Genomic DNA, 25,242 nt, shown 5'->3' with positions numbered 1-25,242 from the left:
CGAAAAAAGATCAACCTTTCCTTTGGACAGACAAGTGTCAGGAGGCATTCGATACCTTAAAAAGATCTCTTGCCCAGGCCCCTATACTAGCGAGAGCGCAAAGTAACCAGCCGTTCATTTTAACAACTGATGCCAGTAATACCCACGTAGGAGGCGTCTTAAGTCAAACTCAGGAGGATGGGTCCATCAGACCTTTGGGCTATTTTTCAAAAAAATTAAACTCCACTGAGAATAGGTACTCAGCTACAGATAAAGAAGCCTTGGCAGTACTTCTCTCTTGTAGACACTTCCATCATTATTTGTGGGGAACTAGTTTCACTATATTCACAGATCATCAGCCCCTTACTAGTATATTCAAGAGAAAGACCAAATCTGCCAGGATGAACCGCTGGATACTAGAGATGAGAGAATACCAATACAACATCCAATATGTGAAGGGAAAGTATAACTACGTGGCCGATCAGCTCTCTCGCCCAGTGAGGATCATTCAGCGATGTCCTACTCCAAACTATTTAGGCCTGACTTTAGAACAAATCAAGATTCAACAAAGGGAAGAAATTAAGTGGAGAGACATGATAGAGTATCTGGAAGGAGGGTCTATACCTACCAAAAAGTATCATAAGAGTATATTGCACCAGTTCACTATAATTGATGAGTTGCTGTACTACGCTAAGGAAAACATTGATGGCAGCATTCATTATTCATTGGTAGTTCCTCAGGTTCTGATTCCTAAAGCTTTAGAACATGCACATGAGCTTTCTGGCCACCTGGGTCAGAAAAAGACAATTAAAAAGGCCGAAGAATTGTTTTACTGGTGTAATCTCAAGTTTGACGTAACCCAGTACGTAAAGAATTGCCTTACCTGTCAAAGATTTAAAACCTCTCCAGGGTTACAGCAGCCTTAGCAGGAATTACCTTCAGTAGAGAAGCCCTTAGATAGGATAGGTATAGACCTGACGGATATGATTGCAGGCAGTGGTGGCTACCGATATGTGTTGACTATCGTAGATCACTTTAGCCGATTTGTGAAGTTCTATCCACTCAAAAACAAACTATCAGAGGGAATTGTAGAGGCGCTGCAGCAGTACATTACCGACTTCGGGACTCCTCACTCCATCGTCCTGGACAACGGGGGCGAGTTCACCTCCCAGATCTTCCAACAATTCTGCCAGCAACACCTCATCACCCTCTGTTACACCACTCCCTACCACCCGCAAGGGAACGCCATCACCGAACGACTCCATCGCACGCTCAAATCCATCTTGGCTTCCATGTGCCGAGGTTACCCGCTACGGTGGCCTCGCCTACTCCCTGTGTGTCAGGCCACTATGAATGCCGCCGTCCATACCAGTATCGCCCAACAACCTTTCTTCGCGTTTTTCTCCCGGCATGCGCCCCGAGTGGTGGGTGCCAGGCTACCCGCAGTTGATGGTGACGAGCAAGACGTGGATGTGGTCCGCCGGCTGATCCGGGAAACACACGAGAAAATGACTCGGAAATACCGTAATGCGGCCAACAGGAAACGCAAGGAGCAGAAGGTAGACATTGGGGCGTTGGTGTGGGTGAAACGAGAAACTACAGAGTCAGGAGTGTGTAAGAAACTGTGTGTTCGTTGGGACGGCCCATATAAGGTGGTGGAAGTTTTAAGAGGAGGCGGTGGTTATGTGGTGAAAGACCCTTTCTCGGGAAAGATGGTGCAAAGAGCGGCAGAAAAGATCAAACAGTTTCACAGTGAGGAAGAGTACGTAGTTGCAGCTCAAGACACAGTGTTCCAACCTGATATAGAAACTGAAGTGTTACCGCCTAGAGTGCATAACCGTCCCAGACGCTATATTGAGGAATGTTAATGTTGCTGGAAAAACGGTATAGAAAAGAGCAGAGTGCTTGGGGTAAATAGAGTCTCCCCCCTTACTTTTGCATGGTCTGGCTGGACTGGTTGTAATGAATCGTGGTATGACGGGTATGGGTACTATGTGAGAGGTGATGTAAGAATTTGAGAAGGAATAAGGAACCACTTTAATTCGCAGACTACTACTGCACTCGACAACCCGTTCGGGCCATACTGTGGTGGATTACTTCAGGACGTGGCGAGCGCTTCGCGTAATCATCTATAGTATCTCGTAGTATGAGTGAATGTGTGGATGAGTAAATGACTGTCCGAGTGGAAGGAACCGAGTACTGGGGTGGCCGAATCTCGTTTCAGAGAGTGACGGAGTGACTTAAGGTTAAGTCCTCACACCACAGGAGGTCAAGAGGCTGGTTGGGGTGGAATTTCTTTTCTTTTTCCTTGAGATGAGAGAAAGAGCCGAGTTATGTCTCCAAGGGACATTGTGGTGATATGGCCCACAAGCCATTGTATGGGAGAGAATGTCAGAGTTATTTCCCGACAGAGATCACGTGCAGTTCGTCAGCCTGGCTTGGTTGTGTGGTGGTGAGGGGAGTTTCTAATTACTCGGATGTGAAGGTGTTATTTTATTTTTTTTTTGGTAAGGAGAAAAGAGAGAGGTGAAAAATTCTAGAACGGATGAAAGGCTCGTGTAGTGCTGAGAAATTAATTATGTATATTTCTACTTTTTTTCCTAGGCTAGGGCCCATGTAGTGTGCGGGGGTGACCAGAATCTCAGTACCATGTGACTAACCCCTCCCCTTCCCCTCCTCTCCTCAGTGTCCTTTTGTCCTTGCTTTCCCCCCCCCCCCCTCAGCGTCACTGTGTTGACCACTTCTATAACAAATTTACCCCGTGAATAAACGTAATTTCTCCTGCTTGGCCAGGTTATAGAGGCGAATTTTTCACCTAATCCCAGAGAATGGGGAGCCCTTAATGCGATAAAATTAATTCTATAATGGTAAGGTCTTAAACCAGCTCAAACAAATCCCAGATAATTACGCCGCGCCAATGAGGTTGACGAATCTGATAAGTCTTCTTTGCTTCGCATCCCTGTCACCCCTGTTGCTACGCAAGCCGGGAAGAGATACCAGACTTTGACTAATTCCCCAATTGATTTCAAAAGTCCATTGAATTAAACTTCTTAAAGTAACAACTATAAAGTAAACAGTAACTTAATTATTCATATTTTTCATCCCTGAACTCACAACCTAGTCGCCCCCCCCCACTAAAAACAAAATTATAACTTAATAAATTTCCCCATTGGAAACCTTTATCCTTAGTTTCCCGCCGATTTCCTCACAAGCAAAGCCAGTCTCTCTCGGATTCTCCTCAGGTGAGCATGCAGTCTGATAGTCTCCCCCTCCATTTCTTGTAATATTAAGTAAGTGTTTATTTAACAATAATTTTACTAAAGCAGTCTCTCTCGGATTCTCCTCAGACCTTCTTGGATTCCCCTCAGATATTCCTGTTGATAAACTATTTCTGAGTGGATAGATATTCGCATTTTTTCGTTCTTTTTTTGTTGGTTTTCTCCACGGGACTAGTGAAACCACCTGGTTCGAGATCACCGTGTGAGACTGTCCTCAGGTATATACATACTTTTTGGATATATATTTGTTATTTATTTATTTATTCTCTAGTCTCCCCCGCAATTCAGTAGTCGCGAAAATATCTCCATCGTAGTTTTTATGTAATTGAAGAATACGCTACCATTTATTTTGTATTTCTGAATTATGTAACTGAAGAGTACGCTACCATTTATTTTTATATTTCTGAATTCCTTTCTTATTATTATTATTTCGGATTATTCCATTATTTATTAAAAATCATAAAAGTGTCAGTATTTGTATTTCTCTTAATCCAGTGATAGGATTTGTAATTATCGTGTGCCACAAGGGAACATCACACCCCTTAGAGGGCACTAAACTAGGACGTCGACTGGCCGAGTGGATGAGGGCGAGGCAAGTGTGTTGTGTGGACGAGGCATGACGAGGAGGACCCACTGATATCAGTGAACATGGAAGAGAAGAGACTAACCAGGTGAGTAAATGTGTGAAGATTGGCTGTATGAATGTGAGAGGATGGGGTGTGGGCAAGTTTGAGGATGTATGCAAGGAGCTCAGGGAGTGGAGGTTCAACTTAGTCGGGCTCACTGAGACTCACCTGAGAGATGATGTACGAATGGAGGGATGCGAGTATGTTATGACTGGAAAGGGACGTAAGACACAGGAAACACTGGGAGGAGGCGTAGCCCTACTCTATAAGAAAGAAAGAGGACTGAAAGTAGAGGAGATTGATGTGGGGGAGTGTACAAGTAGTGAGGATGTGCTTCCAGTCAGAGTGGAATGCATGGATGGTCGTGGCAGACCAGAGAAGGTGGTACTGGTGGTAGCGTATATGACTGTCATGGGTGAAAGAGCAGAGAGGGAAAAAAGGAGGAAGTATGACATAAGAAAGTTGTGAGAGAGCATGGAGAGGAGAGAGTGCTAGTTATGGGTGACATGAATGCACATGTGGGAATACTGGGGGGGACAGGTGAACAGGAATGGTGAAATGCATGGGAAGTTTGTTGATGAACTGGAGCTGGAAAATCTGAATGTTACTTTGGCTGAGGGGAGCGTGACTTGGAGTGCAAGAGAACAGGAATCGGCAATTGACAACGTGTTGGAGAATGGAAGATTGCGTGAAATTGTGTCGCATATGTGGATAGATGAGGATGGTTTGGTTGATATTGTGTCTGATCACAACATGCTGGTGGTGGAGTGCTTGATGCAGGGTGGGAATGAAGTGAAAGTGGCAAGTAAGAAAAAAGGGTATCCGGTCATTTCCCCCACATGCCATTTCGCCACACTATGGAGTCAATTCGCCCACAGGTCATTTCGCCCACACCAAAATTTAATATTGTTATTGTTTCTTCTTGATTTAAGATGAGGAGGCTATGGTTGTGGTGATAATAGACATACCGGTGTTGGTGTTCGCAAAAAAAAAAAAAATATATTACTCGTATATATATATATATATATATATATATATATATATATATATATATATATATATATATATATATATATATATATATATATATATATAAATAGACGTATTGTCTGTGGGTGTGTGTAGCCACGTTGTTCTTCGCCCCAAGGCAATCAACCTTGGCAAATGAGGTACCAAAACAAAGCTCATAACCCGACGAATGTCTGTCATATTTTTTTCCGCAGAGAGAGAGAGAGAGAGAGAGAGAGAGAGAGAGAGTGTGTTCATGGTTCATTGGTTTGGTTAATTTACCTGACTGGTTTGGTGGTTCATTACCTATGTTTTGTAATTGGCCATGATCATAGAATTAAAACAGTTCCTGGCAAGATGGTAGACTGCACAGACGAGTGCATTCAGTGCCTCGTACCTGTAAGGGCAAGGCAAGAAGGTCTACAGTGCGACATGTGTGGGAAGTGGCAACACAGGAAATGTAATACTGGCATATTTCGTGCTGATTACTGAACAGCTGTGAAATCCGGTGTTTCCATTGACTGGAATTATAATACTTGCAGCTACACTGACGAACCAACGTCCCGTCCAGTGGACGACCCAGCCACCCCTGCAATGGAACACGAACCACACATCCCTGCAGTTGAACAAGTCTTCATTTGATGACCCACCTGACTTGCCAATGGAACTAGAGGAATCACTTGACAACCCAGCCATACAAAATAAAGAACTGCAGCCAGAAAGTGAAATTACATTCCAGCTCTTTGAGAAGGGCACACAGCGTGGTAGAGACAAGCTCATTGACAGTCATGGGTACACTTACAACAAAAATATGCAGCGATCGAATGTAACTTACTGGCTGTGTACTGTCCGTCCTAAAAGAAACCCATGCAAGGCACTAGTAACGCAGAGAAATGGAAAATTTGTAAAGAACAACGTGATGCACAACCATTCACCATCAACTGGCTCTGATATCGCCCCTTAAGTAACATTACAGGTAAAGAAACTGGCAGCACAAGATCTATTTAAGCCAGCGTCTGCTATAGTGTTCTGCTAATGTTCTGCTAAAAGAGATGGGAAATGCACCATGCCCTAGTTTGCCTAAGCCAGAGCACTTGGCAAGAATAGCAAACAGACAAAGACAAATTTTAAGACCGACAGAACCAAAAAACCTGAAATTTGAACTAGATGTAAATCACATTCCTGACGACTTTCTTATAGGTGATGTATCAGTTCGTGAAGGCCGCCATTTGATCTTCGCAACAAGTAAACAAATAAAACATCTAACGAAGGCAAAGTCATGGTATATTGATAGCACATTTTAAGCTATGCAGGCACCCTTTTATACAGCTGATGACAGTCAACGCTTTTGTGAGGACAGAGGACCATGCAAAACAAGTCCCCTTACTATTTGTCATTATGTCTGGGAGAAAAAGAGTGACTACCGAAAAGTTTTCCACGAAGTTTTAACTAGACTACCAAATGAGCCTTCTGTTCAACACATAACAATCGACTATGAGAAAGCAATGCCTGAGGTTTTGCCTAACGCCAAGGTCAAAGGATGCCTATACCATTGGACGCAAGCTTTATGGAGAAAGGTTAGTCAATTTAGCTAATTGCCTACAGCTTTTTTTTTATAAATATATTCCTGTTGAATAGCAGTTTTTAAACAAATAGTATCACTGCCTTTCTGTCGACGACCCTAAGTGTCTTGACACCTCCCTCAACTTTTTCTTCATTAACTTCTGCAACATTCGCGGTCTATGATCTAATTTTCAATCTGTAGAACATCACCTCTCCTCTTCTAAACCTCATTTTTTTCTCACTGAAACTCAGGTGTCTGAGGCAACTGACAGTAGCCCCTTTTCTGTTATCTCCTACTTTCTCTATCCTCATTTTCGATCCAAAGCTGGATGCTGCGTTTATGTGCGCAATGACTTAACCTGCTCTCGTGCCCACGCTCTTGAATCTTCCGAGTTTTCCACTATCTCGCTACGACTACAGAGTCACTCTCATACAAAATTTATCTGTGCTGTATACCTCTCACCTAACTCCTCTGACTATAAAAATTTCTTTGACTACTTAACTTCCAAAGTGGAGCACATTCTGACCCTCTTCCCTTTTGCAGAGATCTCCATTCTTGGAGACTTCAATGTTCACCATCAGCTTTGGTTTTCCTCTCCCTTCACTGACCATCCTGGTAAACTAGCCTACAACTTTGCTATCCTCCATGACCTAGAGCAATTGGTGCAACACCCTACTTGTATTCCTGACCGTCTTGGAGATACGCCCAACATTCTTGATCTTTTCCTGACCTCTAATCCTTTTGCTTATGCTGTCACCCTTTCTTCTCTGTTGGGCTCCTCCGATCACAATCTCATATCTTTATCTTGTCCTATCGCTCCAATCCCTCCTCAGGATCCCCTTAAGCGAAGGTGCCTCTGGCGTTTTGCCTCTGCTAGTTGGGGGGACCTGAGGAGGTATTTTGCTGATTTTCCTTGGAATGACTACTGCTTCCGTGTCAGAGACCCGTCTTTGTGTGCTGAGCGCATAACAGAGGTGATAGTGTCTGGCATGGAGGCGTACATTCCTCACTCTTTTTCTCGTCCTAAACCTTCCAAACCTTGGTTTAACACAGCTTGTTCTCGTGCTATACATGATAGAGAGGTGGCTCACAAAAGGTACTTAAGCCTTCCATCACCAAAATCTCATGCACTTTATATTTCCGCCCGGAACCATGCCAAGTCCGTTCTCCAACTAGCCAAAAACTCCTTCATTAACAGAAAATGTCAAAATCTTTCAAGATCTAACTCCCCTCGTGACTTCTGGGATCTAGTCAAAAATATCTCCAATAACTTTGCTTCTTCTTTCCCTCCTCTATTTCAACCAGATGGCACCGCTGCTATCACATCTATTTCTAAAGCTGAACTCTTCGCTCAGACCTTTGCCAAAAACCCTACCTTGGACTATTCTGGGCTTGTTCCTCCCTTTCCTCCACCCTCTGACTACTTCAAGCCACCTATTAAAATTCTTCGCAATGATGTTTTCCATGCCCACGCTGGCCTAAACCCTCAGAAGGCTTATGGACCTGATGGGGCATCATACCATAGAAAGAAGAACACAAGTAGGTTCCTACGTCAACTTCTGTGTCTTCCATTCTTACCAGCAGAGCAGATACGATCTACCTTCAGTGAGTTCAGGAATATAGTGGCAGGAAGTCATACAATAGCCCTCCATAGCCTGTTGGAGTACACCGAAGACACTTGGATAGAAGGACGTTTGTGGACACCCAGTAGCTGGTCAGTCTTTGGCTTAACAATTAGGACCAACAATGATATTGAAGGATGGCATAATAATTTGAAAATTTTGTGTAGCAAATACTGGAATGTGAACATGAAGCATGAAGAAGCAAAGCTTGTAAATATCCAGTGCCTTTTAGTGTCAGAGGGCAAGCTGCAAAGTTACCAAAGACAGACATATAAGGATTACCAGAAAAAAAAAAAATTATGTGGCAAGAGTACAAAGATGGTGTGCTACAGCCTCAAGATTTACATTGCCGTGTCTCCCAGTATCACCATCCTCATAATACTAGGTCAGCGGATGAAAATGTGGAAATGTAGGTTTTAAGTGTATATTTTTTACTGTACAATAAAGTATTTTATCCTGTGTTATCTGAATAATGATAAATAAATAAATAATGTGAATATCCTAATGTTGATTTTAGCAGAACCGCTGAATCGCCCAAGTCTGGAAAATATCCACACCGTCGAATTGTAGTTCCGTCGAAATGTCCTGTATTCGTTTGGTGAGTGGCACACAGTGTGTTCCAGCACGGAAGCCTTCTCTATTCTTAATTTAAGCTAAAATTAACATGCTGCTCAAACAAACAGAGCTGTCATTGACTTGTCAGAAATGTGCATGTCACGCACAAATGGTTTGAATAATCCTGAAATAAACACACCAACAAACAACACTGTTCACTACGTTAACATGCTGCACACACACACACACACACACACACATGTATATATATATATATATATATATATATATATATATATATATATATATATATATATATATATATATATATATTGTGTGTGTGTGTCAAGCCACACGAGTCGTTGGGACAGAGAGAAGGTGCCCATGTGCTTTCTCCTTGAAGCTCCAGTGTGACTGGCACCACAGTGGTGTGAAGCTTGCCAAGACAGAGGCACCTCTTGTCTGACACAGCTAGTGGCTTGAGTTAGGCTTAGCTTAGGTTAGCTTAGGTTAGGTTACGTTAGTTTAGGTTAGGTTAGCTTAGGTTAGCTTAAGTTATATTAGCTTAGGTTTGCTAAGGTTACGTTAGGGTAGCTTACATTAGGTGAGGTTAGGTTAAGTTAGGGTATGGTGCAAGAGGTAAAGAGGATGGCAGTGTTGAATTAGCAAATTTAGCAGGATAACTGAAGTGATGGTATAAGAAAATGACAAAAGGTGTTTTGATGCATTTGTACCACAGGTGATGTGTTGACCTAGCCTGACCCACTCCTAACCTTACCTGACCTGACCTAAACAAACCTAATGCAACCTAACCTAACCATGCCTAAACAAACCATACCCAACCTAACCTTACCTAACCATACCTAACCTAACCAAACCTAACTTAGCCAAACTCACCCAAACTTAACCTAACCAAACCAAACAAAACCTAACTTAACCTAACTTAACTTAACCTAACTTAACCTCTCACTTTCTCCCCAGCCAAGCAAAAACTGAACCATCCTATTGGTCGACAGGGGATCACCATCAGCCCTCCCATTGGCCTAGAGCTTTGTGGATTGTGATTGGATGGCTGGCTGACCTGATCTGATCTCAACCAAGCCAACATGATTTACGTTTTCCCCATTGACACTGGCACCTTGATGACCTTTGACATGAATCTGGCACTAGAGAGGTAGGCAGACAGAGAGAGAGAGAGAGAGAGAGAGAGAGAGAGAGAGAGAATTATTTCACTCATTTAATCATTGATATATTAATTTATTTAGTCATTTCATCATTTCTCTCTCTCTCTCTCTCTCTCTCTCTCTCTCTCTCTCTCTCTCTCTCTCTCTCTCTCTCTCTCTCTCTCCATGACAAAGGCTTGAGAGAGAGAGAGAGAGAGAGATGTATTTATTGGTACAGTATTTATGTGATTAGAATGATATCAATGTGTGTGTTTGTGACCTGTCGATATACATAGGCTACATATTTTGTGACCTGTCAATATACACATGCCTACACATTTTGTGACCTGTCAATATACACAGGCCTACATAAGTACTTGAGCAAGCCTATAATATAGTTAGCTGAAGCATCTGAGGCAACAATCACAATAAATATAAAAGTAATAATAATAGTAATAATAATAGTAATAATAATAATAATAATAATAATAAAGTCCTTGGTTGCAATATAAAGATGTATTAAGTAACTTATTATGTATTTATTTATTTCCTAAGAATAACTTGAAATGAATAGATTTTAAATTGAGAAATATAAAACTCCTTAGTTTGACTTGTGGATTATAACAGCAGATAGAGATAGAGAGAGAGAGAGAGAGAGAGGGTGCTGTTTCTTTACTGTTGACAAAAATGCAATATAAAACACATCAAAACACACACAGATGCCATTATCTCTGTCTCTGTGGTAGTAGTAGTAGTAGTAGCAGTAGTAGTAGTAGTAGTAGTAGTAGTAGTAGTAATAATAATAATAATAATAATAATAATAATAATAATAATAATAATAATAATAATAATAATAATAATAATTGGTTTATTTTGTGCAGTGTTGAGGTGGTGAAGGGCACAACAGACAATGCTGTCAAGGTGCTCCCAGACAAACAGGTCAGTATTGCCAGATAGCTTAGATAGCATAGGTTAGCTTAGGTTAGGTTTGGTTTGGTTAAGTTTGGTTAGCTTAGGTTAAGTTTAGTTAGCTTGGGTTTCTTCCAAACTGATGATGTATCTCCTGTCATGTGTGTGTGTGTGTTTGTGTGGCAGTGTCTGGGATGCCTCACCTCTTCAGCTTGTCAACTTTGCCAGGCTCATTGTCACACACAAGTCATTCTGTCAGTCTTGTTGTACTTTTCCTGCTTGTTTGTGTTTTTGTACAAATTTTTATTTTGTTTTTGTTTTTTATTGTTTATATTTTGTAAATGTTTTGTGAGTTGTGTTTGTGTTTGATGTTTGTTGTATTTGTAGTGTTGCTGTGTGCCTATTGGTTGTTTGGGAGGTGACAGTTGTTAGTGTGTGTGTGTGTGTGTGTGTGTTACTGCTGCTGCTACTATTACTACCACCATTGCTACCACCACTACTACTACTACTAATAATAATACTACTACTACTCTACTGCTACTCTACTACTACTGCTACTACTACTTGTGTCACTGTCAGCTGGTGCTGCTGGTCTCTGGGGGTGAAACACTGGACTCCTGCAAGCGGGTGTGTCATTACTCGGCTGGCACAGATATTTCCCCCATCTTTTTGTTCTCCATTGAGGGCCACCCCCTCTGTGCAGCCTGGCAGGGATAGTGACCTCAGGGTAGGTGGTGGTGGTGGTGGTGATGGTGGTGAAGGGTTGAGAATGGTGGCTGACTCTTGCAGTGGAGAGGCGGACAGGTGCAGCAAGCCAGCAGGCCTATACGTGGCAGGTGCAGCAAGCCGGCAGGCCTAAACATGGCGGGTGCAGCAAGCCGGCAGACCTACACATGGCAGGCCCTGCACAAGACACACCTGCCTGTCTCTGCCTACCGGCCCTGTCCGTGCACCTGCCCAGCCTTCCTCCACAGCTCCCTGATGACTTCCCACTCACCCACCGCTCTGTTCCACACACAGTTCCTTCCCGTCTCTTTCCTCACCCTCAATTTTTTAAGCCCCAGTCCGCTATCTGTCATTCTGCCTGCCAGTCCTCAGAGCGCTGGCTGTGCCCCCCTCGCTGTGACCTCTGTGCCACTGGAAGACTTGTGTCAGGCCCCTCTTGACCTACACCCTTCCCCCTGGAGAGTCAGCAGGGTAGCCTCAGTGTGTTGTGGTGGGCAGCAGCAGCAGCAGCACTCATCCCTGCATCCTTGTGATCACTCTCCCCAGTACTGACTGTACCACCCCAGGCTGCAGCCCTCCTCACTGACCTCTCACCTTCCTGGCTGACCTCACCTCTGACCACTGCCAAGTACAACTTTTTGTCCTTGTTATTCTGTTATTTTATTGTGTGCCTAATTGTGTTTGTTTATTCAGCTTTATTTTATTGAACTACTACTACTACTACTACTACTACTACTACTACTACTACTACTAGGCCAGCCTTGCTACCTCCCTTAGTACACTTGAGTACCTCCAACACATCCCCTCTTAACCTACTACTACTACTACTACTATTACTGTTGCATGCACAAGGGTGCCTCAACATGCCAGCCACCTACAACACTGTGGTGGTGCGGACACAGTTAGCACACCAGTTTTACAAGCACGCCAGTGAGTTCACCAGAGTGGGTTGCCAACTTGTTTATGACCAGCATCTACAGCAGCAAGGTCAGGTCAGGTTAGGTTAGGTCAAGTTAGGTTAAGTTAGGTTAGGTTTTTCAGATGTGAATTTTGTGATGTGTCGAAATGAAGGTCACAAGGGGTTCTGAAGGTCACGGGGTTTTGAAGGGGTTCTGTAGGTGACATGGAAAGAGGAAGGAGAGGAAAGGTAGAGAGGAAGAAAGAGGAAGAGATGAAGAAGAGAAGAGGGAAAGAGGAAGAGGAGATAATTGTTAAGAACTTGTCTCTCTCCTCTTCCTCTTTTGTTTCACTTCATTAGTCATTTCCTTGACTGTTTTGTTAATTTGCTGTACTCTGCCCTCTTCCTTTCTCCGCTGCTGCTGCTGCTGCTGCTGCTGCTTCAGGCTGGGCAGCAGTGGTGGCCAGCTTGGAGGACATTGTGGCAGCCTTCTGAGCAAGACATGACCCATTCCAGCAAAACTTTGTGGAGTATCTCAGTGACCAGGTGGAGAAGGTTGCCCCGCTTCAGTTGTGAGTTTGTGTGTGTGTGTGTGTGTGTGTGTGTGTGTGTCAAGGTTGTAGCAAAGGTAGGCACCTGCCTCCTCACAGGAGGAGGCAGTAGACACCTGCTGAAACGATAATTACTCCCAGTGAGGTCTAAAGCACTATTCAAGGGATGCTGTGAACTTATCATTAAACCCAGCTGTGACCTCACTGAACGTTTCCCTTTGTGTCTCACAATACAAGGGGGCAGTCACAGCCTGCCCTCTAAAGACAACTCTCTTCCTCCACACAAAACTACAAGCACCTAATAACACACACACCCTTCACTCAAAAATTTTAAAATCATCATGGCGACTCCTACACCAGCCTCGGAGTCCCCATCTGGGGAGGGGACCATAAATGTCCCCAGGTCGGACTGCCTTTCTGGCGACGACCCTTAGTGTCTTGACACCCCCCCTCAACTTTTTCTTCATTAACTTCTGCAACATTCGTGATCTAAGATCTAATTTTCAATCTGTAGAACACCACCTCTCCTCTTCTAAACTTCATCTTCCTTTCCTCACAGAAACTCAGGTGTCTGAGGCAACTGACAGTAGCCCCTTTTCTGTTCCCTCCTACTTTCTCTATCCTCATTTTCGATCCAAAGCTGGATGCTGCGTTTATGTGCACAATGACTTAACCTGCTCTCGTGCCCACACTCTTGAATCTTCCGAGTTTTCCACCATCTGGCTATGACTACAGAGTCACTCTCAAACTAAATTTATCTGTGCTGTATACCTCTCACCTAACTCCTCTGACTATAAGAAATTCTTTGACTACTTAACTTCCAAAGTGGAGCACATTCTGACCCTCTTCCCTTTTGCAGAGATCTCCATTCTTGGAGACTTCAATGTTCTTTCTCTCCCTTCACTGACCATCCTGGTGAACTAGCCTTCAACTTTGCTATCCTCTACGACCTAGAGCAATTAGTGCAACACCCTACTCGTATTCCTGACCGTCTTGGAGATACATCCAACGTTCTTGACCTTTTCCTGACCTCTGATCCTTCTGCTTATGCTGTCACCCTTTCTTCTCCATTGGGCTCCTCCGATCATAATCTCATATCTGTATCTTGTCCTATCGCTCCAATCCCTCCTCAGGATCCTACTAAGCGAAGGTGCCTCTAGCGTTTTGCCTCTGCTAGTTGGGGGAACCTGAAGAGGTATTTTGCTGATTTTCCTTGGAATGACTACTGCTTCCATGTCAGAGACCCATCTTTGTGTGCTGAGCGCGTAACAGAGGTGATAGTGTCTGGCATGGAGGCGTACATTCCTCACTCTTTTTCTCATCCTAAACCTTCTAAACCTTGGTTTAGCACGGCTTGTTCTCGTGCTGTACATGATAGAGAGGTGGCCCACAAAAGGTACTTAAGCCTTCCATCACCAGAATCTCATGCACTTTATATTTCTGCCCGAAACCATGCCAAGTCTGTTCTCCAACTAGCCAAAAACTCCTTCATTAACAGAAAGTATCAAAACCTTTCAAGATCTAACTCCCCTCATGACTTCTGGCATCTTGCCAAAAATATCTCCAATAACTTTGCTTCTTCTTCTTTCCCTCCTCTATTTCAACCAGATGGCACCGCTGCTATCACATCTATTTCTAAAGCTGAACTCTTTGCTCAAACCTTTGCTAAAAACCCTACCTTGGACGATTCTGGGCTTGTTCCTCCCTCTCCTCCACCCTCTGACTACTTCATGCCACCTATTAAAATTCTTCGCAATGATGTTTTCCATGCCCTCACTGGTCTAAACCCTTGGAAGGCTTATGGACTTGATGGGGTCCTATTGTTCTCCGAAACTGTGCCTCTGTGCTTGCACCTTGCCTAGTCAAACTCTTTCAGCTCTGTCTGTCAATATCTACCTTTTCTTCTTGCTGGAAGTTTGCCTACATTCAACCTGTTCCTAAAAAGGGTGACCATTCTAATCCCTCAAACTACCGTCCTATTGCTTTAATTTCCTGCCTATCTAAAGTTTTTGGATCTATCCTCAACAGGAAGATTCTTAAACATCTATCACTTCACAACCTTCTATATGATCGCCAGCATGGGTTCCGTCAAGGCCGCTCTACTGGTGATCTTCTGGCTTTCCTTACTGAGTGTTGGTCATCCTCCATTAGAGATTTTGGTGAAACTTTTGCTGTTGCCTTGGACATTTCAAAAGCTTTTGATAGAGTCTGGCACAAAGCTTTGATTTCTAAACTACCCTCCTATGGCTTCTATCCTTCTCTCTGTAACTTCATCTCAAGTTTCCTTTCTGATCATTCTATTGCTGCTGTGGTAAACGGTCACTGCTCTTCTCCTAAATCTATTAACAGTGGTGTACCTCAGGGTTCTGTCCTGTCACCCACTCTCTTCTTATTGTTCATTAATGATCTTCTAAACCAAACTCTCTTGCTTTAGTAGCCTGGAGTGGAGATTGATAGGGTTTTCAAGAGTGTTTTCATGATTCTAGTGGTAGTTGTAATGTTGTTAACCCCTTGTTTGTCCAAGGCTTCATTTGTAAGTGTTTCATTCTTGGCCGTTACTTTTAACAAGCTGTAGTGGAGGTCAGTGGGAGTTTGAAGTGTTGTCATAATTCAAGTGGTAGTTTGTTGGGGCTGCTGCACTGTCAGTGAGAAAAGCACCCTTCAGAACCTTGCTGATTGTCTCTCCTCCAATGATGCCTCTGATGAGAGGACAAAGCACTTAAGAATGCGAACCTCAGCCCCAATGTTTCTCCCTCGTGTGTGTGTGTGTGTGTGTGTGTGTGTGTGTGTGTGTGTGAAAGAGACCTGCACCACCTTGATATCTGTCCTGTACTGCAGTGAAGTATAGAATGGGACTCCTTGTGTGTGCGTGTGTGTGTGTGCATGACAAAAGACTCTTGTTTGACATTAGTGTGTCCCAGTGAATTGTGGAATGCAATTCTTTCTTTTCTGTCTGTGTTAGAGCACTCATGCTGCACACTAAGTCCCAGGGCATTGTGCAATGAAACCACTTCTTCTTGTAAGCATTGTCAGTTTCCTCACTACTCTTATTACACTGTTTCTTCTTCAGACTCCACAGACCGACTGGGAGACACACAACATCAGTGCCACTGCAAAGGGAGTGAAACCCAAGAGGAGGAAGAGGAGCATTCAAGAGACATCAGCCAGCCAGCAGTCCATTCAGGTGTGCCTTTCATTGCATCATCATTTGTCCATATTTTCCCTTCTGGGGTTGGACAGCCCATGAGTATCTCCCACTTGCAGCTGTAGACTATTTCTTCCTTTTTGTTGAGTGTTGTCACAGCTTCCTCCACACACCATCTCAAGGCCTTCCCAAATGTTTCCTTCCAAGTACTCTAATGCTCTTCTCAGTTTGTGGCCCTGATTTGTAAGTGCCAGGAAGACTATGGCAAAGGCAAACCGCAAACCTTCCGCTGGACATGGAGTGGCGAACAGCAGCAAAAATACTGGCGGCGTCTGATTCTTTGCACCAAAATACAGTGTGCTTGTTAACAGATTTACTCACTGCTCACTCATTCACTCATCTCTGAAGGAATGAAGAGTGTGCACTGAAGTAAACATTGCAACTGGTGTGTTTGTGTGTGTGTGTGTGTGTGTGTGTGTCTGGTGATGGAGTTCAATATCAGGGTTTTGTCATCTTGAAAGATTTCATAAAAGTACTGAATCTGATTTGGAATTCATGTTGCAACAAAAACTCTCCCTCCTTTGCAACAGTTTCACAAGTGTATACAGGAAGTGAAGGATGAACATGAAGGTTTTAGGCCACAATGAACTGACAGCAATCAGGAATGATGTGTCCAGCAAAAATTACACCCAGCAACACAGCAGTGAGTGTGCACACTGATACGTCAGATCAGGGGTGAAGTGTTTGGATTATTTGCTAAAATGGCTTGCTTATACATGAATATCTTTCACACTGGAGGAGCTGGGGTCTGTGTGTGTGTGTGTGTGCATGTTAGGGGTGTTTTGGTATTGATAGGCTTGTTTGTATGTTTCCATCCATTTTAGTTGTTCTTTGCTTTCATCCTCTCTCTGTCATTCATTTTATTTATTCATTATTAGTGTACAGTCTTTGCCTCAGTCACCACTAATCTTTATCCAGCCCTTCCTTGTCTCTATATTTCTAATCCTTCTTTGCCTGTATCACCTCTTGTGTCTAATATTTATGCACCCCTTCGTTGTCTCTATATATATCTAGTCCTTTGCCTCTATCACCTCTTCTGTCTAATATTTATCCAGTCCTTCATTTCCTGCCTTTAGTTAGCATACACTACTCACCTCTTCTGCCATCTATATTCACCCAGTCCTTCCCTGCACACACCACAGGAGTCTAAATTAACACAGTTCCCAATATTCTTCCTTTTATTAACACCTCACTGTATTTCCAGAGTGAATACTTCCCAGACCATCCAGTCATTTGCACTTTTTGGGAAGTCTTTCGTGAACTCTTGCTTGAACAGAAAATGTTGCAAAATTTCTCACAGGGACTGACCAGGTTCCTCTCCTACGCAGAGAGAGAGAGAGAGAGAGAGAGAGAGAGAGAGAGAGAGAGAGAGAGAGAGAGAGAGGCTGTGGGGAGTGACTGTGGGTTTGTCAACATACTGTGGGAGACATACTGTGGGTTGTGGGAGAGAGAGAGAGAGAGAGAGAGAGAGAGAGAGAGAGAGAGAGAGAGAGAGAGAGAGAGAGAGAGAGAGAGAGAGAGAGAGAGAGAGAGAGTGGGGTGGCTGTGGGGACTGACTGTGGGTTTGTCAACATACTGTGGGAGACATACTGTGGGTTGTGAGAGAGAGAGAGAGAGAGAGAGAGAGAGAGAGAGAGAGAGAGGAGGGAGAATATATTTTCTTTTATTTCTTTATCTTTTCTGTCTTTCTCTCTCCTCTATCTTCTTTCTCTTTTTTTCTTCCTCTTCTATTATCCTCATTCTTCTCTCATGTGCTCTTCCTTCTTTGTCTTCTCTCTCTCCTCCTCTTTCTTTCCTCCTTATTATCATCTGTCTTATCCTCTTCCTCCTTTCTATCACTTCTGAAAAACAATGAAAATATAAATAATACATTTTGAACATAATAATAATATTAATAATTAATTCTCACAAACAGTACCATATCTCTCTCTCTCTCTCTCTCTCTCTCTCTCTCTCTCTCTCTCTCTCTCTCTCTCTCTCTCTCTCTCTGTGGTGTGCGTGCATGTGTTGCAAGGATAGAATCTTAGAATGTTCCTATTAAGTGTTACTACTACTACTACTACTACTGTTGCTACTTGCAACTAGTACTTCCACCACCACTACTATTACTACTACTACTACTGCTACTACTACTACTACTAATAATAATAATAATAATAATAATAATAATGATAATAATAATGCTGTGACCAGCCAGGAGGAGGAAGTGCCTGTGAAGAGAATAAAAAAAATAATATACCAATGAATGGAAAATATTTATAATAATTTACCATTATTATTATTATTATTATTATATTATTATTATTATTTAATTTATGTATATTTTTAGTCTTGTAACAAAAAAACTGAAATAATAAAGAAAATAAAAAAGTTAACTTGTATTATTATCACAATATAAAAATATATATTATATATTTATTAATTTATTTACTGACCAATTTCTAGATATTATTTTTAGCTTATAATATTAATGTAATGCAATGGAAATACTTTCACTCACATTATTTCTGTCAATTAAAGAGTGGATGGCAGGAGTCAGTAATCAATGTTTGTGCCAAGTGACAGGCTGGCGACGGGAGAAACCAAAAGTGAAAATTCTATGATGAGTTAGAAGTACAGAACACAGGACAAAATAGATACAAGTTATAGAAAAGAGGTAGAACAAATAAGAAAGGAGGAGCAGTTATGTTTTTAGTTAAGAAAAGGTTAACAGTAGTTGAAACAGAATGTGGCAATGGACTGGCAGAGGCATTAAACATTGGAGTGGAAAATATACAAGGCAGAAAGAGACAATTCATGGTGACTGACGTACTGCCCACAACCACTGCCTGGCAAAGTGAAGAATGTGAAGCAATGATAAGACACAAAGAACTGGCAAGAGAAAATGCCAAGTGGTGATAAAGTGGTTATGGATGGAGACTCTTAGTGTAAGGAGGTGTGCTGGGAAGTGGTGCACTGAGGGAGCAGAGTCATCTTGGGGTAATAAATTATTACAGCTGGCTATGGACTATGTATTAACACAATGGATAAAAGGTGATACAAGATTTGGAAAAGATGGAGAAACATTGAGATTACATCTATTATTTAGCAAAGGAACCACAAGGAATTGAGAATGTTCAGAGAGAGCATCTGAGAGCCAAAAGCGACCACGCTACCATGGAATTCAACATAAATGAGGAAATAGAGGGTAAAAGGAATGGAGAACACCAAGCTGGGAGATTAAACTACAGTAGGGCAGACTTTGACAACATGAAGTTTTTTCAAGAAGAGAGATGGGATGTGTTCCATAAGACCACACGGGTCCAAGGAAGTGGCACAAGTTTCTTAAAATATACAGAGAAGGAGAAAAGAAGTTTGTGTCTAAAATGGCAGACAAAAAGTTGGTAAAAGAGTGTGGTCTGATAAAAGATGTGAAGCAGCAAGAAGGACGAAAGAGGATTCACGGAAAAAGTGGAGGAAAAGTAAAAGAATTAACTTATGGAATAATTACAAGTAAGCAAGAAATGATTACATGAAGATCCTGAGAGATGAACAAAGACAGTTTGAAAAAGATATAATAGATAGGTGTAAGCATGAGCCCAAACTCTTCTATAGGCATGTCAATGGTAAACTGAAAAGCAAAGGGAGCGAGCATAGATAAACTAAGGATAGATGGAGTGGTATACGAGGACCCCAAAGAAGGTGGTGGAAGTGATGAAGAAGAGCTTCAAGGAAGTTTTTACAAAGGAAAAGGAATTCATAAGGTCACTGTATGTGCAGAAAAATAGAAAAATGGAGGAATTTCAAGTAACAATACAGAAAATTAATGAGATCATAAAAATTTTAGATGTAAGAATGGTGTAGAACCAGATGGAGTGTTGGGATGTGTATTAAAAAAATGCAGTAACCAGCATAAAGATAAATTACATTCCATCACATGTACCTCTATTAGATCCACAGGATTGGAAAAGAGTAAACCTCATGCCCATATTTAAAGGAGGAGACACACAAGACCCACTAAATTACAGACCAGTTTTGCTGATGAGTGTGGTCCCAAAAATATGTGAAAGGCTAATAAAAAAACAAATGGACCAAATTTTTGGAAGATAATGAAATTTTTACAAGTTGTCAATTTGGTTTTAGCAATGGGAGATGTTGTCTCACCAATCTATTGTGTTATTATTCTAGTGATTGATATAATACAGGAGAGAGAGAGAGAGAGAGAGAGAGAGAGAGAGAGAGAGAGAGAGAGAGAGAGAGAGAGAGAGAGAGAGAGAGAGAGAGAGAGAGAGAGAGAGAGAGAGAGAGAGAGAGAGAGACTGGTTGGGCAGACTGCATTTACCTAGATTGAAAAAACAAATTTTTAATAAGATGCCACATAAAAGACTTCTATGGAAACTGGAGAAGAGATGTGAACAGTAGTAAGGGACCAGACGTCAGTGTGGAGCCCGGTATTAAGTGTGGTCCCCCAAGGGTGTGTTGGCACCACTAATGTTTGTGTATGTACCATATTTGATGGCTTATGAAATACACCTCTTTTCCAAAAAAGAGCCTCAGAAAATGAGCCTGTGCCTTATTAGGCCAAGGTTCAGCTTTGGGACAGTGGCAAGTGGTAAGTCTGTGGCAAGAGTGGCCCTTAAATCATACCCCGAACATCTTTGCACGTGTAAACAAAGTGATGACCACTTCTACACCACAAAAACAACCCTCTTTTCCAAGGTAACAATATATAACAGGTGGCACTTAATGGTAATGCACACAAAATAACACCAGTCAGGAAGAAATTAAGTGACAACCCTTATGTTGCATGTACCAAAACAAACTCATGGTGGGTCACACCAAACTTGGCGACACATGCAAAATTCACTGCATTCCTTAGTGTGATGCCATTATTCCTTGAGGTAAGACGCACCATACAACTGAAATTGCGCCTATCTTCTAACATTCCCTTGCATACATGTTTAACAAAACTCAAAGCTAATGAGAAACTTGATTTTTTTTTTTAGAAAATAGCTTACTATCTGACAAAACAAAAGGTTTTATATGTGAAGAGAGCATCATGAGGCAGGGCAGCTCATGGTGAGTCTGCACTGAATATTTCAAATAAAAATATGCTGTAGAGAAAAAGGAAAATCTATTTTCACACATCCTTATGCTTTGAAAATGTACTAAAATATTACAACTAGAATTATGTGTAGAATGATGATGAAAAAATATGATGTACAAACTTCATTACCCCTCTGGGCTCTTACAGTGTCACTGCTTGTGCTATATTTGTTTACATCCCAGCAGGATTAGTCTCAGCACCAGTGTTGGCAGGTCCTGGCAAATATTAAGGTTTTTAAAAGTACAATAATGGGATCTAATAAGGATGTCAATAGTACATATGAGAGGGCTTCAAATGTCAGGTGAAACCCTTCACTTCATATTCAAACCTTAAACCTGCTTATCTTTTTTTCTTTTCTTTTCTTTTTTTTTCAGTGCACTGAGGTGCATCTTATAAGCCCATGCATTTTATAAGCCATCAAATATGGTAATGATGCAATCAATGAAAACAGCAACACAGATGATGGAAATAACAAGAAATAACCGTGGAAGTATTGCAAACAGGCCACAACCAATAACTTGCCTTATCTGATGAACACGTGGACTATTTCATTCTGCCTAGCAAGGTTGCTGTTCACTCCCACCAGCACCGAGGTGCCCGGCACTGTGTATCTCAGAGAGACGAGGAATACAGGTCTTTAGAAAACTGCTACTGCTACTACTACTACTATTAATAATAATAATAATAATAATAATAATAATAATAACAATATAATAATAATAATAATAATAATAATGGAGGTGTACAATATGCACTTTCAGCCTCTCTAATGGCACACAGGTTGAGTTATTGGTGACACACAGGTTAAGTTATTGGTGACACACAGGTTGAGTTATTGGTGACACACAGGTTGAGTTATTGGTGACACACAGGTTGAGTTACTGGTGACACACAGGTTGAGTTATTGGTGACACACAGGTTGAGTTATTGGTGACACACAGGTTAAGTTATTGGTGACACACAGGTTGAGTTATTGGTGACACACAGGTTAAGTTATTGGTGACACACAGGTTGAGTTATTGGTGACACACAGGTTGAGTTATTGGTGACACACAGGTTGAGTTACTGGTGACACACGGGTTAAGTTATTGGTGACACACAGGTTGAGTTACTGGTGACACACAGGTTGAGTTATTGGTGACACAGAGGTTGAGTTGCTGGTGACACACAGGTTGAGTTACTGGTGACACACAGGTTGAGTTATTGGTGACACAGAGGTTGAGTTGCTGGTGACACAGGTTGAGTTGCTGGTGACACATGGGTTAAGTTATTGGTGACACACAGGTTGAGTTACTGGTGACACACAGGTTGAGTTATTGGTGACACACAGGTTGAGTTGCTGGTGACACATGGGTTAAGTTATTGGTGACACACAGGTTGAGTTACTGGTGACACACAGGTTAAACTACTGGTGACACAGGTTGAGTTACTGGTGTTTTTGAAGAGTGTTTTCATGACAATAATGATCTATCTTTATACCAGACAAGTCCCGCACACTCACACATTCACACTCTTAGCCCCATCAGCCCCTGGTGGAAAGTCTTGTGGACCACCCTACTACACCCCAGGAGCTTAGGCACACCACAGCTGGCCACACACACCCACAGCAAGGCCCCACAGCACTCACTGGTCCTGCTTGGTGACAAACTTGACAAGCACACTGCCTTCTTCCTCCCACCCCAGGCCTCTGCTCTGCCATGCTGCTGTTGCTGCTGCTGCTGCTGCTCCTCAACTCTGGTGGAAAGGTGTGCATCAGTTTAAGATGAAGGCTGGTCTGTTGTGATGGAGAGAGGAGATAAAGAACAGTAGCAGAGAAGAGGGAAAGAAAAGTAAAGATGAAAAAGTCAGGTCAGGTTAGTTCAGGTCATACAAGGTGAACAATCAAATGGAACAAAGTTAACAATAAGGTGAAGGAGATATAATCATCATACAGTTATTGAGCATTACATTATTTTCAGCATGTAATGAAATGTGTGGTATGAACAGCCTCACTGACTTGTACAAAGACAACCTGTATCACTGTACTTTGAGAGTTGGCCCTGAATTGCACTGCCTCCTCACCACTGTTATAACATTTGGTAAATTTTCAACTTCTCTACAAACTCAACGTGACAGACAAAACTGTGGTACATATTCATCAGTCTCAGCAAAAAATAAAATAAATTAGTTAATTAATTAAATTAAAATAAATAAACAAATAAATAAATAAATAAAATAAATATATTAATTAATTAATTAATTAATTAATTAATTAATTAATTAATTAATTAATTAATTAAAAAGACATTGTTCTCAGTGAAGTACTATCACAAACTGTTCCTTCCTGAAATATTATTCTTTATCAGATTAACCATTATGGTAGGTTAAGTTTAGTTAGGTTAGGTTTAATTAGGTTAGGTTAGGTCAGATTAAGTTTAACTATGTTACATTAGATTTAGTTAGGTTAGGTTAGTTTGGATTTAGTTAGGTTAGGTTTAATTAAGTTAGGTCAGATCTAGTTGATGTTCTTTTTGATGAATTCCATCTTGTTTATGTGTGTGTGTGTGTGTGTGTGTGTGTGTGTGTGTGTGTGTGTGTGTGTGTGTGTGTGTGTGTGTGTGTGTGTGTGTGTGTGTGTGTGTGTGTGTGTGTGTGTGTGTGTGCGGGGGGGGTATACAAGAAAAGTTACTTATGACAGAAATGGTTACTAGATTCACTCAGAACACATCAAATTCTACCAGAAAAATGTAGTCTAGTCCAAAAATGTTAAATGGGTGAAAAAATATAGATTTACCAAAAATATTTCTTTCTGATAAGTTTTGATGTGTTTTTAAATAATGTGGCATCACTTTCTGTTGCAAATCACTTTGTCATTTTCATCCCCACTATTATAAGGAACACAGTAATTTGCCACAAAAACTGACTGGAAACTCATCAAAATGCATCAAAACTTATCAGAAAGGAACAGTTTGGTGGTTGTAAACATCATTAGTTACCTTACCAACACTGTGCACCTCACAGTTTCCGCCACTCACTCATATGACGACTGATACATTCCTAATCTGACCAAGCCAGTCTGGGTCACTATTGCTTTTCATGTCAGGGAAAGACCTCTGCAAAATCTCAATTGCACATCTAATTGTTTTTGCAATGTTGCAAATAAATTAAAGCAATGAAAGAAAGAATATGAAGTGTTCTAAAGATTTTTAATTTTAATAAGATCATTCTTGAACTGACCAGATCTAGCAAGAAATTTCTCATATTTAAAAGAATTTGCTTACATTTCAGAAATCTCAAATCTTCCAGAATGTTCTACCAGACACTTTTAGAAGTTTCTATAACATTTTAGAATATTCTGTTCAATATAAACATTTCCAGAATATTCTAAAACTCTAGAATACAGTAGAAATATGTAGAAGTATCAAGAATTTTCAAGAATGATTCAGAATATTCTAAAGTAGGTTCAAGAATATTCTAGAAAGATTGAGAACATTCTGGAACACATTCTAGAAAGACTAAGAATATTCTAGAGTACTGCTTGACAATATAGAAGTAGGAGCTTACAGACCACCAATCAGTTCTGCTTTGGCTGCCTGAGAAGACACATCACGAGAGGTGAAATGGCATCAAGAGGCTGCAATCATTCTCCAAATGCATTCTGCTACATATGTGGTCAATTCATCAAGACAAAAGCAAACAAGTTCTCTGTGACACCATCTGGAAAAATGTGTGAAGCTTACAAAGCATATTTTGCTGTGCCAGTTGGGCACCAAGACAAGACCTGGGCATTTCATTTTGCTTGTGAGCCCTGTAAGAGAACACTAGAAAGTAAAATAGCTGTTAGTAAAATCCAATTAAGAATAAAAATAAAATAAGTTTAACAGAAGTTTTTTTTTTTTTTTTACAGAATGGTATAGAGGGGAAAACAGAGCCATGAAATTTGCTATTCCTAGAATATGACGTGAACCTACTGATCACTGAACTGACTGATTTTTCTGCAAAAGGTTTTATTTCCTCCACTACACATCAAACTGGGTCTCATGAAACAGTTTGTTACAGCTCTTGACAAGGAGTCTGCTGCCTTCAAATATCT

The 25,242-nt window shown here is 41.4% G+C and overlaps 1 protein-coding gene and 1 long non-coding RNA gene across 4 annotated transcripts in view; one reads left to right on the top strand and one right to left on the bottom strand.

Moving 5' to 3' along the window:
• Positions 1-7,372: 7,372 nt before the first annotated feature.
• Positions 7,373-17,422, top strand: LOC135091518 (uncharacterized). Of its 3 annotated transcripts, XM_063989243.1 has the most exons (6): positions 7,373-8,675; positions 9,614-9,806; positions 10,677-10,734; positions 12,774-12,900; positions 15,950-16,063; positions 17,289-17,422. In XM_063989243.1, exons 2-6 carry the CDS (start codon positions 9,739-9,741, stop codon positions 17,291-17,293), a joined length of 372 nt encoding a protein of 123 aa, XP_063845313.1. In that variant the 5' UTR covers positions 7,373-8,675; positions 9,614-9,738; the 3' UTR covers positions 17,294-17,422. The 3 variants fall into 3 exon arrangements, with proteins under 3 accessions (XP_063845313.1, XP_063845312.1, XP_063845314.1); XM_063989242.1 differs by lacking the exons at positions 12,774-12,900; positions 15,950-16,063; positions 17,289-17,422 and adding an exon at positions 11,494-12,760; XM_063989244.1 differs by lacking the exons at positions 10,677-10,734; positions 12,774-12,900; positions 15,950-16,063; positions 17,289-17,422 and adding an exon at positions 11,796-12,760.
• The window catches only part of LOC135091520 (uncharacterized), a 9,782-nt gene continuing 1,788 nt past the window's right edge, over positions 17,249-25,242 (bottom strand). Inside the window, exons 2-4 of the long non-coding RNA XR_010262538.1 lie at positions 22,798-22,904; positions 21,693-21,781; positions 17,249-17,925 (exon numbers count right to left, since the gene is read on the bottom strand). This is a non-coding gene — a long non-coding RNA (uncharacterized LOC135091520). The remainder of the gene's footprint in view (positions 17,926-21,692; positions 21,782-22,797; positions 22,905-25,242) is intronic.

This window comes from Scylla paramamosain, chromosome 37 (genome assembly GCF_035594125.1).
Source record: "Scylla paramamosain isolate STU-SP2022 chromosome 37, ASM3559412v1, whole genome shotgun sequence".
Classification (NCBI taxonomy): Eukaryota; Metazoa; Arthropoda; class Malacostraca; order Decapoda; family Portunidae; genus Scylla; species Scylla paramamosain.
Note: the sequence above shows the minus strand (reverse complement) of the source record. Positions and strands in the feature narration are given on the sequence as shown.